The following is a 15,262-nucleotide window of genomic DNA, read 5'->3' on the forward strand; positions in this document are numbered from 1 at the left end:
GACGATGCTGCCTTGTGTCAGATTTTTCCCACATCACTCAAAGGTAGGGCATTGAGTTGGTTTACTCGGCTCCCTCCCAATTCCATCGATTCCTTCAACACTTTGTCATCTTAGTTCACCATTCAGTTCGCAACAAGTCGCCCTCACAGTCTGACGTCCCTATCTTTGGTCAACCTTCGCCAAGACAAAAAAGAATCTCTCCGGACTTTCATGGATCGGTTTAATAAGGCAACTTTGGAAATCAGAGACCTTAACCCAGCTGTGGCACTACACCATCTTACAACGGCATTGAAGCCGGGACCATTTGTCAACAGCATTTGCAAGAAGCCTCTTTCGGACATGAATGACCTACGAAGGAGGGCCAATAAATACATGCAGATGGAAGAATTGGCAGAATTTCGAAATCAAGCCCGAGCCAAACAGTCGGCTAAGCCCGAGAAACCAGTAGAACAGACATACAGGGGGCAAGGCAAGGAGATAGCTCTTCGGGACCGACCCGTGCGAGGTCCCAAGTACTCCCATTATACTCCTCTTAATGCAAGCCAGGCTGTGGTCCTTGAACAAGCCTTGGTAGCAGAAGTGTTGGCGGTTCCAAAGAGAGCTTCCACTCCACCACGTGCTGATACCAGCAAAGCCTGTAGGTATCACCGCAATCGCAGACACTCAACTGAAGAATGTGCTGCCTTAAAAGATAAAATTGAGGATTTAATTAAACAGGGCAAGTTGCATAATTTTGTGGATCGGCCAGAATCATCTCGTCCTCGCTCTTTGTACCAGTATCGACACAATGATCGGCATAGGCAGGATCGTTCTGATAGACCTTAGCGTCAGCGAAGCAGGTCGCAAGAAAGGAAGGATGATTCGACACCTTCACATCGAAGGGTCATTAATACAATCGCAGGAGGATTTGCGGGTGGGGGTTCAACATCTTCAGCCCGAAAGAGACACCTTAGAGTTATTCGATCGGTCAATACTGTAGAGAAGCAACCTTCCTGGCGATTGCCAATAATAACTTTCACTGATGCTGATTTTCAAGGCATTGATCCTGTGCAAGATGATCCAATGGTGATCAGCGTGGACATTCACAATTGTATAGTCAAGAAAACGCTGGTGGATCAAGGCAGTTCGACAGATATTTTGTATTGGAATACCTTTAAGCAATTGGGTATCTCCGAGAAAGAATTAATCCCTTATGACGACCCGCTAGTTGGTTTTGCAGGAGAAAGGGTAAGCACCAAAGGATATATTAAACTTTTCACTCGCTTTTGTTTTGATGAACAGGAAAGCAGGGAAATTCAAATAAAATATATCGTGGTCGATGCTAACACCTCTTATAACATCCTCCTCGGTCGACCTTCATTGAACACACTAGGGGCAATTGTCTCAACACCGCATCTGGCGATGAAGTTTTCATCCGATAAGGGGAAGATCATCACGGTACATGCCGATCTGAAGGCTGCCCGAGAGTGCTACTTTGCTAGTTTGCGAGTTGCACCCATGGAAGCAAGGAAGTCAAAATCCAAGAGGGTTCATGTTGTTAACCCTTCGGCTCATCTGGTTGAAGAGTCGGTTTGGGATCTTGACCCGAGAATGAACGACGAAGAGCGTGTAGAACCAGTTGAATCAAAAAGGTAGCTACAAATCGGGTTACACCCAGGTCAGGTTACATACATTGGTGTCGATATATCTGAAGAAAATCGTTCCATCCTATGCCAAGTGATAATGAAAAACAAAGACCTTTTTGCATGGACACCTTCGAACATGCTTGGCATAGACCCCAATGTCATGTGTCATAAGTTGTCAATTTGTGCCGAGGCAAGACCGATTGCCCAACGTAAAAGGAAGATGGGAACGGAACGGAAGCTTCCAGTCGAATTAGAGGTAGCCAAATTGCTTGCAGCCGGGTTCATTCGGGAAGTTCACTACACCACTTGGTTGGCAAATATGGTAATGGTGAAAAAGCCGAACGGAAAATGGAGAATGTGTACTGATTACACTAATCTCAATAAAGCATGCCCCAAAGATGCTTACCCACTCCCGAATATAGATCGGCTAGTCGATGGTGCCTCCGGCCACAGAGTCCTCACCTTTCTCGACGCTTATTCGGGGTATAATCAAATCCCCATGCACCCACGCGACGAAGAAAAGACAGCTTTCATAACTGACTCGGCCAATTACTGTTACCAGGTAATGCCTTTCGGGTTGAAAAATGTAGGTGCAACTTATCAAAGATTGATGAATAAAGTTTTTCGACACCAACTCGGCAGGAATATGGAGGTGTATGTGGACGATATGGTTGTCAAATCCAGAGACCTTGTGCAACACGTAATTGACCTTTCGGAGGTGTTCCAACAGTTACGCAAATATGATATGAGACTTAACCCGGAAAAGTGCGTATTTGGTGTGCAGGGGGAAAGTTCCTCGGCTTTATGCTGTCGGCAAGAGGCATTGAAGCCAATCCTGATAAATGCATGGCAATCATCAACATGGTGAGCCCTCGGAACCTCAAAGAAGTTCAAAAGCTAGCAGGACGGCTCACAACTTTGTCACGATTCCTTCCATGTTTGGCCGAGATAACAAAACCTATTGTTGGATTGCTAAGGAAAGTGAAAAAATTCGAATGGTCTATCGGATGTGAGGAGGCTTTTCGGACTTTAAAGGAACGTCTCGGCTCACCACCTATACTTTCCAAACCCGATCCCGAGGTACCAATCGTGGTTTATTTGTGCGTATCAAATGATGCAATTAGTGTCGTTCTAGTTCAAGAAAGAGAGGGGCAACAACCCATCTACTTCATCAGTCGCATGTTACAGGAGGCCGAGACAAGGTATCAGCTTCTGGAAAAGGTGGCACTCGGGCTCGTCCACACCGCTCGGCGCCTCAGGCAGTATTTTCAGAGTCACCATGTCGTCATTCGAACTGACTGCCCAATAGCCAAGGTGTTGCGTAAACCAGAATTAGCAGGAAGGATGATGGCTTGGTCTATTGAGCTATCAGAGTTCGACATTAGTTTTAAGCCACGAGGGCCGATCAAATCCCAATACTTGGCGGATTTTGTTAATGAGTTACAACCGAAAGGTCATTTCCTGAGCGATTTGTGGACAATGCACGTAGATGGCTCTTCAAACAATCAAGGCAGTGGAACAGGTATAATCCTCGAGGGACCAACGAGGGTGAATCTTCAGCAATCTTTACGATTTGCGTTCAAAGCGTCAAATAACCAAGCCGAGTACGAAGCATTGTTGGCAGGTTTAAGACTAGCACAAGAGATCGGGGCCAAACGATTGGTATGCTGGACCGATTCAAATGTCATAGCAGAGCAGGTAAATGACAACTTCCAGGTTAAAGATTCCAGCTTGTTGAAATACTATCATTTATTTCAGAGAATGCGTAGTACTTTTGATGAAGTCCAAGTCAGGCACACACTGAGAGAACACAACGAAAGGCCTGATCAGTTGGCTCGGTTAGCAAGCAGTACTCGGAAACCTGGACAGTTGCGAACCACACTTCACCTTGACCTTGCAACTTCGAGTGTGGTAACTACCGAATGCATGACGATTGGGGAGCCCACTCGAACATGGATCACCGATATAACAAATTACCTTGAAAATGGAAAAGTGCCATCCGACCCATCTGCCGCCAAAAAGCTCCGAACACAGGCAGTCAAGTATTCAATTGTTGGAGGAGAGTTATACCACAGAGGGTTTTCAGTCCCGCTGTTGAAATGTATTGATGCGGAGCAGGCGGAGTATGTCTTGAGAGAGATTCATGAAGGAATATGCGGTTTCCACTCGGGTGGACGAACCCTAGCCACCAAGGTGCTTCGGGCGGGGTATTATTGGCCAACCCTCAAGGATGACTGCGTAAAATTTGTTAAGCGTTGTGTGTCATGCCAACGGCACGACAACCTTATTCATGCTTCAGCCGAAGAGTTACATGGTATTAGCTCACCTTGGCCATTTGCAATGTGGGGCATGGATATCCTCGGACCATTCCCAATTGCTAAGGGCCAATGCAAGTTTTTATTGGTAGCTGTAAACTACTTCACGAAATGGGTCGAGGCCGAGCCGTTGGCCAACATCACAGCTGCCAATGTCCAAAAGTTTTTATGGAAGAACATTGTTACTCGCTTTGGCATTCCACATGCCATTGTAACTGACAATGGGTTGCAATTCACTGATCAGAAACTCAATCGATTTATTCAAGATCTCGGCATCAAACACAGGTTTACATCAGTAGAGCATTCGCAATCTAATGGTCAAGCCGAAGCGGCTAATAAAGTGATCCTCACCGAATTAAAAAAGCGATTGGGAGAAGCCAAGGGAGCTTGGGCCGAAGAGTTGTTAGAAGTCTTGTGGGCTTATCGGTGTACGTCGTAATCCACAACTAAGGAGACACCCTTTCGGTTAACATATGGCACTGACGCCATGATCCCTGTCGAAGTTGGGGAACCATTCTTTCGGCGGCAACATTTTGATGAGGTTACTAATGATGCATCACTCCGAGCCGAAGTCGACATGATTGACGAAGTACGCACCAAGGCCCAGATAATAGCTGAAGCTTGTAAACAGCGAATGATCAGGCGATTCAGTTCTAATCTCACCAAGAGAAGCTTCAAGGAAGGAGATTTGGTGTGGAGAGTTCAAGGAACGGCAAGACGTAATCCACGAGAAGGCAAATTGGCAGCAAATTGGGATGGTCCATTTCGGATCCGACACAGCCTTGACAACGGTGCATATAAGCTTGAAGAACTCTCGGGCAAAGTCATCCCAAGGACATGGAATGCGTCGCATTTGAAAACATACTATAGTTAGCTTTTGTAATATGATGGCAAACAATGTAATCACAAGAGTGCACTCTTTTCCTTGATCGGTCTTTTCTCCCCTAATAAAAAATGAAAAGGGGTTTTGGCCGACAAGGTTTTTAATGGCACATATCAATGAAATACAGTTCAATTATTCCCTTTCATTATTAGTCTTACTTTAAAATCAAATCGATCAAAAAGGCTTCCCTCCCGAGTTGATCAACTCGGCCAAGGATGCGCCTTCGAAAAATCACTCAAAAAGGCTTCCCTCCCGAGTTGATCAACTCGGCCAAGGATGCGCCTTCGAAAAATCACTCAAAAAGGCTTCCCTCCCGAGTTGATCAACTCGGCCAAGGATGCGCCTTCGAAAAAACACTTAAAAAGGCTTCCTTCCCGAGTTGATCAACTCGGCTAAGGATGCACCTTCGGAAAATCGATCAAAAAGGCTTCCCTACCGAGTTGATCAACTCGGCCAAGGATGCGCCTTCGAAAAATCACTCAAAGAGGCTTCCCTCCCGAGTTGATCAACTTGGCCAAGGATGCGCCTTCGGAATATCACGCAAAAAGAAGCGCAAATCCGAGTGAATCCATTTGGTCTTGCTCAGTAAGAAGCGCAAATCCGAATGAATCCACTCGGTCTTTCTCACAAGAAACGCAAGTCCGAATGAGTCCACTCGACCTTGCTCAGAAAGAAACGCAATTCCAAGTGAATCAACTCGGCCTTGCGTAGAAAGAAACGCAAGTCTGAATGAGTCCACTCGGCCTTGCTCAAAAAGAAACGCAATTCCAAGTGAATCAACTCGACCTTGCATAGAAAGAAGCGCAAATCCAAATGAATCAACTCGGCCTCGCTCAGAAAGAAATGCAATTCCGAGTGAATCCATTCGGCCTTGCTCAGAAAGAAACGCAAGTCCAAATGAATCCACTCGACCTTGCTCAGAAAGAAACGCAATTCCGAGTGAATCCACTCGGCCTTGCGTAGAAAGAAGCGCAAATCCAAATGAATCAACTCGGCCTCGCTCAGAAAGAAATGCAATTCCGAGTGAATCCATTCGGCCTTGCTCAGAAAGAAACGCAAGTCCAAATGAATCCACTCGGCCTTGCTCAGAAAGAAACGCAATTCCGAGTGAATCCACTCGGCCTTGCATAGAAAGAAGCGCAAATCCGAATGAATCAACTCGGCCTCGCTCAGAAAGAAATGCAATTCCGAATGAATCAACTCGGCCTTGTGTAGAAAGAAGCGCAAATCCGAATGAATCAACTCGGCCTCGCTCAGAAAGAAATGCAATTCCGAGTGAATCCATTCGGCCTTGCTCAGAAAGAAACCCAAGTCCAAATGAATCCACTCGGCCTTGCTCAGAAAGAAATGCAATTCTGAGTGAATCCACTCGGCCTTGCGTAGAAAGAAGCGCAATTCTGAGTGAATCAACTCGGCCTTGCGTAGAAAGAAACGCATATCCGAATGAGTCCACTCGGCCTTGCTCAGAAAGAAACGCAATTCCAAGTGAATCAACTCGGCCTTGCGTAGAAAGAAGCGCAAATCCGAATGAATCCACTCCGTCTTTCTCATAAGAAACGCAATTCTGAGTGAATCCACTTGATCTTGCTCACCAAGAAATGCAATCCTGAATAAATCCACTCGGTCTTGCTCAGAAATAAGCACAACTCCGAGTGCATCCACTCGGTCTTCCTCAGAATGAAATTCGATTCCGAGTGAATCCACTCGGTCTTGCTTAAGAATGCAAGTGGTTTTCATGTTACAAGAAAAAATATTGATTCGACCATTCATTACTTGAGTCTTACGTACAAATTGGATAAGTACTTGGAATGAAGACTTATTAAAGACAACAGAAGTCAACAAAAGGGATAATATCATTTCATTCCAAAGTGGGAGGCTCTATCGGCCCCTGATCTACATCTATTCAAGCAAAAAGTTAAAGGTTACATAAGAATTATAAAAAACTAGGCTACTCCTCGGGAGTTCGGGTTGGATCGGTTTGAATGACAGTTTCGGGATTTCCCTCGGCCTCATTCTCGGGTCCTGGGTTCTCCTCGTCAACGGTGTTTTCCTCAGAAGAAGTTTTAGTGTCATCTTCTGCTTGGGGGGCAACAGTCGGTTCAGCGTCATCAGGATCGGCCCCCTCAGGCATATCAACAAAAGAAATCAACGACCCTTGATAAAAATCTTGGGTCATATCAAACTCGAAGCCTTCTTCAAATTGACCGAAGTGCTTGGCCTGCCGAACAGCGTGTTTAAAACTGGCTTCATGTTGAGCAACAATTTTCTCTTTCACCTGCTCCTTAAGGCTGTTATACGCAGCCTGAGCTTCCTCCAGTTGGCGACGCTCTTCATTAGCTACCTTTTGAAGGTCTAGAAGAAGAGTATCGTTGTCTCGCCGAACAACATCCAACTCGGCCGCTAGACCCCGATTTTTGGCCGTTATTTCTTCATTAACCGCAATTGCTTCGGCTGCAGTCCTCTCGACCCCCTCCAGACTTTGCTTCAGATTCATTACCTCGCCGATAAGCTCCATGGCTAGGTGATGAGCCAGGGCCAATGAGCGAGTTTGCACCTTGCAGAAAAGCCTCCACTTGGCTCTTACGTCCAGAGTAGCCAAGAACTCCTACCCAAATAGAGACACCATGTCAGACCGAATCACTGTCTCGACCGATGCATCATTGCTAAGAAACGCCCGAGACATCAGCTGAGGTGGCACCACAATCACAGTCCGATTAGGTGATGCCTCGGGCACTAATTTGGCCTTCTTGGCCTGTTCTTGTCGTTCATCGGAGCTCTTTCTTTTTGTGTGTTCCCGATTGGCTTCTTTCCCCTTCTTTCCTTTCTTTTTTTTGTGTTCAGGAGGAGGAGGCAATCGGTCATCATTATCGGGCCGGGGGGAGCGCGCAACAGCCGAAGTACCTACCCCCCCAGATTGTTGGACTTGCTTCACCCGAGCAGCAAGTAGGTTGCGAATGTTCAGCTCGTCGGCACCACTGGTAACCATGATTCCTGCAAAAAGGGTTAGGTAAACATTAATAGGAATTAAGCTTACAGTTGAAATAGGACAGATAGCATACCTATCAGGTCATTCCACCAACGAGAAGATTCAACCAAGTTAATTAAAGACCTAGTCGACAAGCACCGAGGAAGACGAAGTAATAACTTTAGATTCGTACGCTCTTCGGTCGTCAGCATCTTCTTCGGCACTACTTCGTAAGGCTGAGGGGTACGAGTCCAGTACAGTGGAAATAGAGGCTTCTCGTCCTTGTCAAAGAAAAAGCGTCGTCCATTTGGCCTGATAGTCACTCGAAAAAATCTGGCCTTGAAGTTTTTATATGATGAAGTGAAACTATCCAGTAGTAGTCGATCGCTCACTCGGCTTAAGGAATGCCACTTCGCCAATATAGAAGTCCGGGATGAGTAGAAATACAAAAAGAGGAATGGAGAGGGCTTAATGTGAAGACACTTACACAGGTGTTTGAAACCTTGCAACTGTGCCCAACTATTCGGGTGCAGTTGGGTAGGGGCAACGTTCAACACCCTCAACACCTCCATAGTAAACTCATCAAACGACAGCTTTACCTTGAGATCCCGAAGGAGGCAATCGTACATGTAGAACGACTCCATCTTCGCACCACTTTGATCAAGACAGAGCATGTCGAGATTCGGAGAAGCATTGTTTCGGCATGACCGAACTCTAACCGGATAAGGATTCTCAGTAGCGTCAAAGTTCAGGCAGTTGGTATAGTCCAGTAGGTTAGTGATCATATCCGTGTCTCTGTATCGCGAGTAGTAGGAGATTACCTCCCCATTCACCCACTCGTATCCAGGCACCTCGGATGGACCGTATCGCTGCCGATTCGATACACATTTTGTCTTTTCCTGAACTTCTTCACTCCCACTAGTAGAAGTCTCTTCCGAAGCAGAAACACCATCATTTGGCCTTTCGGCATCAACAGGGGACTGAACCGTGCTGGGACGACTTGAGTCTCTGGACAAGGACTCCTCGGACGACGACGACCGAGAGCCGCTGGCCGAAGAGCTTAAAGTAGTATTAACCATGGCGATAAAAACTTACCAGTTTCTTCGCAGGAACGCAATCGTTCGTCGGATCGGCTTCTAAGACCTTCGGCTACCACAATTCGGTTGAGAGCAGTACGTGCAAATGGCCCTACCACTCACCTTATTTATAAGCTCAAAAAGAGGCGAGAAAATTCAAGGTTTTAAAAAATGTAACCGTTTGATCTCCGAGATCCAACGGTTACAAATGCGCACCCGTTCACCTTACCTTAACAACCGTCTCCATTTTACCCTTAAAGAAAGCCTCATCTTCCTTCAAGGATGGGGGGCAGTGTACGGGTAAGGGCGTTCGGCCACCACCCTGTCGGCCGTCGAATGGCAGAACCAGGTGGCCGAGTGGCGTTCGGCCACCTAGATCGGCCCATCATCACTCATGGCCCTTAATCCATGATTAGGGGTTAATTAGCTGATTAAGGTGTATTACCTAATATGGTAAATACGTTGCAGGGCCCATGGGGTCCAGGGCCCATAAATGTCAGTATAAATAGCTCAGGTCAAAAGGTAATGTCACTGTTCATTAATTATCCTAGATATTCGTGCTTGTCCTGACTTGAGCGTTGGAGTGCCTTTTGCAGGTACCAACCCCTCCACTCGCATTGGATCGGAGCACTCATTCGGCCCTCAGATTACGAGAAGATTATTGGTATATCCTTTTGACAGGTACAAAATCCATTTATAGGATTATATATACACCATGTACACATATATCATCTACATAAACTACATAATTGTGCATAAAAATCCTTAATCATTAGTCAAGCGTATATACAACAAATATGTCGTATCAAAGTAGCATTACCATACTCAGGTCATCACTAGCATGACCCTCCACTAGCTAACCAAGTCATCTTGTTAACCATGTCTTGCTCTTATATTATATATGATCATTGCAGTTTTAATCACAAGAAAAAGAAAGGATAAGTTTGTGAAAAAATTCAACATAGAACGACAACATAAATAACTTGAACAACAACAAATTATCTTACAACACATGTTCAACTTATTACCAATTGCAACACATACATCTTACTATACAACATGACTTAACAACTTTAACCAACCAACATTCTCAACATGAAAACCAATAAACAAGTAATGTGTCATCACACATCAGTTATAAAGATCACATACAATAAATGTGAGCAGTTTAAGTAGCTAAACCTTATCGAACCATAATATCTGACTTATCCCAACCATGTCAAGTAAAGACAACTTTAAATCTCTCAAAGTGTCAAATATACAAGTTAAATTGATTTATCAGGTTTACTACTTAAATTAGGAAATTTTAGTACTACTACCAGGGTATAACAACTTGGGTGTGAGTATAATATAACATTAGCATGCATAAACTGAATTTTCTATGAGATTATTAGCTCATCGACTACCTTTAAAGTATTAGGCACCCGTCTAGTAATCGGTTAAGGATTTTATTCCTTGACTTCATACTTTACTCAATTAGTCACTTAATACATGTATGGTTCAACTTGACCCATACATCTTCCACATAAAACCTAAAGGAGATAACTTAAAACAACTACCCATTCAAAAACCAACTCATTTATTGAAGGATTCTTAACTTAGGCTCTCAGAGCACCATAACTTATATCCACACAATGAAATATTTTAATTTTTAAAATAACTTTTACTATCCTCTAGTTTTTTTTTATGTATCTCAATCAAGACATATATCTTCACCACATGCCTAACAACTTAATCAACTATAAAATATCATACAACCTTACATCATTCTTCAACTATTAAGCAACTTAAAACATCACATTTTATAAATTAACTAATGTCCAATGCCACCTGCATGCCCGACGCTATTGAGACATAGAACTTTTCTGTCTCACTCATGCTTACACCTATCCATTTGTTTGGAGTATGGATGAGACAGAAAGCTTCTTAGTCTCTCATGCTTGGTGTGGCAAAATCAACGCCTAACCTTACTCAAGCAAAGAATCTTTGCCTGACTCATGTATGATGTCACTAAACTGGCATTTGTCTTGATTACACTTGTCACTTCTCAAGTAGGGCCCGACATCAACAAGTCAAAGACATTCCTCTCATCATGCATGACGTCATTCAAATTACGTTTGAAGTGATTAAGTTAGAGATATTTCCGATGCCATTCAACTCATATTCGACATGACTAATTAAAGAGTCCCTAATTTGAGTCATGTAGATACCATGAAAACACACTCAATGTGATGAGAATTTTTGCACATGTAAATTCTCCTTTGCTTACCAACCAAATTTATTAACATATAATGACATATAAAGACACACATTATGATGATTTAATCTTACATTCTCATAAATATATAGTTCCAAGATAGACAATCTCATAATAAATTTGTAAGTAATATTAAAATACACTTCTAAGAAAATTGTGAAGAATTACTCCCCTTTTATAAGATTATAGTTGAATTAAAAATTAATGATTGAAGTGTTTCTTGTATCGATTAATTTTTTGACCAAAGTACTCTTCATTATTTTATATTTTTTGTAGTTAAATAAAAAACAAATGTAAACCACTACGATCAACCTTGATGATGAGAGTTGTACATAATTATTAAGTTTAAAACTTTAAGTCATGTTACCGTCATAATAATTTGATTAAAGTAAAGATAACCAACACACATTAATTAAATAAAAAACAATTAAGGGAAAAGAATAAAATAACAAGCACATAAAAATTAATTAAGCGAAAAGAATAAAATAACAAGTGTTGAATAATTTTAAAAGATTACTTTAAAAATAATAAAATTGTTAACAATTTTATTATTAACTAAATTAATCAATTTTAATAAATATACATTATTATTGTACAATATTTAAACCATCAAATAATCAAAAATCAATTTTGGTGTAATATTTAAAATAATTACTATTAAAGTTAATAAACTTATCTTATATTATTATAATAGTAAAAAAAAAAACTTTACATTGTCGATACATATTATTTTTTTTTCCCATTTTTATAAGTCAATTTTCTTAATTCTTAAATTAATTAAAACAATTTTATACATAAAACGAAAGTAAGATATGATACATTAAAATCTGTGTTAGTTAGGAATTCTCAATAAAAACAAGTCGATTCCATTCCCACCTACCACTGACTGATATATTTTTTTTTTGACAATTCAAAATTTGAGGTAAAACTGTAAAAAAAAAAAATAAAAAAAAACCTCTAGTTCCTAAAATAATTTTTTTTAAAAATGTTGCTGAAAATTTTAATTTTTTACTTTATTTTAAATTTATATTAAATAAAATTTAATTAATATAATTTTCTAATTATTATTTTACGTTTAGTTTTTTTTAATAAAAAAAAATTAATTAATTTTTAAATGATTACAAAACAAATAAAGATATTCTTCGTTCTCGACACAGACGGAAGATAATTTCTATGCCCATCAAATATGAACACGAGGGGATGAATATGAAATATGAGAACAAAAACAGATACGAAAACATTGAAATTCAAAGCAGTTTCCATTCCGACAAAACCAAAGATCTCACTGTATACAGTTTGGAGACTCAAACGTGTTTTTGATTTACCCTCGAGATTTGTTTCGATTTTAGAAACATTGTTGTTTTACTATACATGGGTGATGTGTTTTAATTTTAATTTTAATAGTATACATGTGTTTTGGTTTTAACATAAAATAAATTTTTTAATTTAAAAAAAAAAACCGAAAGTCCTTAAACGTTTAAAGTTTAAACCCCAAACACGGCCCAAGGCAAAGTTCACCAACCCCTCTTTCTTCTTCATCACCATCGCAGTACGCACACTTTCCATAAACCCTAATTTCACCATGTTCACTTCCACAGCTTCCTCCATCTTCTCCTTCACGCCCACTCTCACTCCAACTCGAATCCCACCCTCTCGCTTCACCGTCAGAGCGCACTCTTCCAAACCCCTCTCATTCCCCAACCTCAAAACGCTCGCCGGCGCCGCCGTATTCGCCGCCGTCGCCCTCCAATTCCCCGCCCGCGCCTGTCCTCCGCCGCCGCCCGAGGCCCCCGCCGCGCTCGCCGACCTCCTCGAGAGCAACGCCGAAGCCACCGCCGCGCTCAAGTCGCTGCTGCAGCAGAAGCTCGAGCTCGGGGAGGACGACGAGGCCCTCGCCATCCTCCGCCGCCTCATCGCCGCCCAGCCGGAGGTTGCCGACTGGAAGTTCCTCGCGGCGCGCCTGGCGAGCGAGGGCGGCGACGCCGAGGGCGCGCGCGCGCTCTACGAGGAGATCCTGGCGGCGAGCCCGCTGTCGTTCGAGGCGCTGTTCGAGAACGCGCTCCTGATGGACCGGTCCGGCGACGGCGAGGCGGCGCTGCGGCGGCTGGAGGAGGCGCTGCGCGCGGCGGAGGGGGAGAATAAGGCGAAGGAGGCTCGGGACGTGAGGCTGATCATGGCGCAGATTTTGTTCCTGCAGAAGAATGTTGACGAAGCGTTAGGGTTTTATAACGATTTGACGAAAGAGGATCCTAAAGATTTCAGGCCTTACTTCTGCAGAGGTATGATTTATAGTTTGCTTGATCGGAACGACGAGGCTAAGGAACAGTTTGCCAAATACAGAGAGTTGAGTCCCAAGAAGTTTGAGGTGGATGGTTATTTGAGAACCCCTTTGTCCAGGATGAAGCTCTTCAGCACTGATGAGAGCTGATAAATTTTTATTTATCATAAAAACAATAAATTTGCAGCAATTGGAATATGGGTGGATTGGGAAAGGGTTTTGGGGCTGATTTTGTGGGGTAAAGTGAGTTCAATTCTTTTGCTTTTGCTGTGCTTTGTAAACTTGTTTGTATTTTTAGTGAGAATGAATCATACGGAAATAAGGATTATGATTGTGATGCCAGTAATAATAGTAGGGTTACTTTGCCTTTTCTCACATCATGTAATTTGGTACGCATTCAACTGTTTTATGAATTTTATCGTGTTATCTCTCTCTTTTAGTTTTTGCTGCCTCAAATGAAATTACAAAAACTAGAATGCTTGTGGGAAGATATTGATTACATGAAATGTCTTGGCCGTAGAAGGAATGAGCTCAACAATTTGTATGAGAAAGGGAGATGAAAGACCCGAGGGATCTCTGATAAGCCAAATTGCTTGAGTTGCAGAACAGTCTCTAATATTTATCAAGTTATTAATCTTGGTTGTGGTGAGTTGGTGACTTTCTGGGAGTTTGAATCAGAGGAAGGATGGAGATAACTTTTGGTTTGGTTGAAGAAAAGGAATGGAAAAGAAAATATACTTGTTTCTTCAAAGGAGAAGAAAAAGAAAGATTAGATTCCCACTAATAAAAATTAAATAAAAAAGGAGAAGAAAGAGAAAATGGCCTTCCAAGTAATGAAAAACATGTTTTATATATCCTCGATTATTAAATCTAAGTTTAAATATATTTTTTCTCCTTTTAAAATTAAGATAAATTTATTTATTTTTTTTTCATTTAAAATTATTTTTTTTAATCCTTTTAATTTTTTATAATTTGGTTTTAGCCTTTAAATTTAAATTTTTTAAAGAATTTGTGATATATTGTCATCATAATAATATCTATTGGTAAAAACATAACATAATTATTTTAATTTGTTATTTTTATATGTGTTATTAGTAATTATGAATTAAAATAAATTTTTAGAAATTATAAGATTGAAAAGATTAATTATAAATTTAAAAAATTTAAAATTAAATTATTTTAAATTTAAATGTCTAAAAATATATTTAAAATTTTAATTTATATATATAATTATAACAAGAATTTTAAAATTATTATTATTATTATTATTATTATTATTATTATTATTATTATTATTATACGTCAATTTAGCCTTTAAATTATTATTGCAATTCTTGAAACAATAAGATTATAAAAGTACTACAAAATCAATTGGTTTGAAATTATTTAGCTTTATTTGTAATTTTAAGTTTAACGTTAAATAATAAGATGGAAGAGCTTTGTTCATATTAATTTTCCTTCACTCAAGTAGAATTAGCAATAGAAGAGGGTATTTGTACGTATTTAAAAAAAATTATACCAGCGAGGTTATGACAAAGGAAAAAAAGATAGAAAAGAAAGGAAAAATAATTATAAAGACTAATTTTAAGTTTGATGAAAAAAAAAAAGTATAGTTTTTTTTTCTTGTTTAATTGTGTAAAAAAAGAATAAAATATGTATTAAAAGATATAAACAATTTTTTTTTTTTGGTGAATATAAAGAATGGGATGTATATAAATAAGAATATTTTTGTGTTTTATATCCATTGTTTCCATCCTTGTTGGAGCAGTCGAAGCATAGAAAAAACGAAATATTGGGTTGATTTCCGTTTCTCCTTTTTCCGTGGAATCCAACAAAGCTTTTGGGAGTGGCAGTGGGGACTTT

At 40.9% G+C, this 15,262-nt stretch overlaps 2 protein-coding genes across 2 annotated transcripts; both read left to right on the plus strand.

Annotated features, from left to right (window-relative positions):
- The first annotated feature begins 210 nt into the window (after positions 1–210).
- On the plus strand, positions 211–1,635 carry LOC145955168 (uncharacterized). Its single transcript, XM_083069877.1, has 3 exons — positions 211–808; positions 902–1,227; positions 1,282–1,635. The coding sequence occupies exons 1-3, from the start codon at positions 211–213 to the stop codon at positions 1,633–1,635; spliced, it is 1,278 nt and encodes a 425-aa protein (XP_082926003.1).
- A 10,968-nt stretch (positions 1,636–12,603) lies between these two features.
- Positions 12,604–13,825, plus strand: LOC109805169 (Protein prenylyltransferase superfamily protein). The gene has a single exon (XM_083068880.1). It carries the CDS (start codon positions 12,704–12,706, stop codon positions 13,547–13,549), a length of 846 nt encoding a protein of 281 aa, XP_082925006.1. The 5' UTR covers positions 12,604–12,703; the 3' UTR covers positions 13,550–13,825.
- The last annotated feature ends 1,437 nt before the right edge of the window (positions 13,826–15,262 follow it).

The sequence above is a fragment of the Cajanus cajan genome, chromosome 2 (genome assembly GCF_000230855.2).
Source record: "Cajanus cajan strain Asha chromosome 2, NIPB_CcT2T_4, whole genome shotgun sequence".
NCBI lineage: Eukaryota > Viridiplantae > Streptophyta > Magnoliopsida > Fabales > Fabaceae > Cajanus > Cajanus cajan.

Bases quoted from the DNA above. Each gene is read 5' to 3' on its own strand.
- LOC145955168 (XM_083069877.1), top strand. From the start codon at position 211: ATGGATCGGTTTAATAAGGCAACTTTGGAAATCAGAGACCTTAACCCA. The intron at 809-901 runs GTTCTGATAGAC...ATACAATCGCAG, and splicing joins TGATCGGCATAGGCAGGATC to GAGGATTTGCGGGTGGGGGT. The intron at 1,228-1,281 runs GTAAGCACCAAA...TTTGATGAACAG, and splicing joins TTGGTTTTGCAGGAGAAAGG to GAAAGCAGGGAAATTCAAAT.
- LOC109805169 (XM_083068880.1), top strand. From the start codon at position 12,704: ATGTTCACTTCCACAGCTTCCTCCATCTTCTCCTTCACGCCCACTCTC.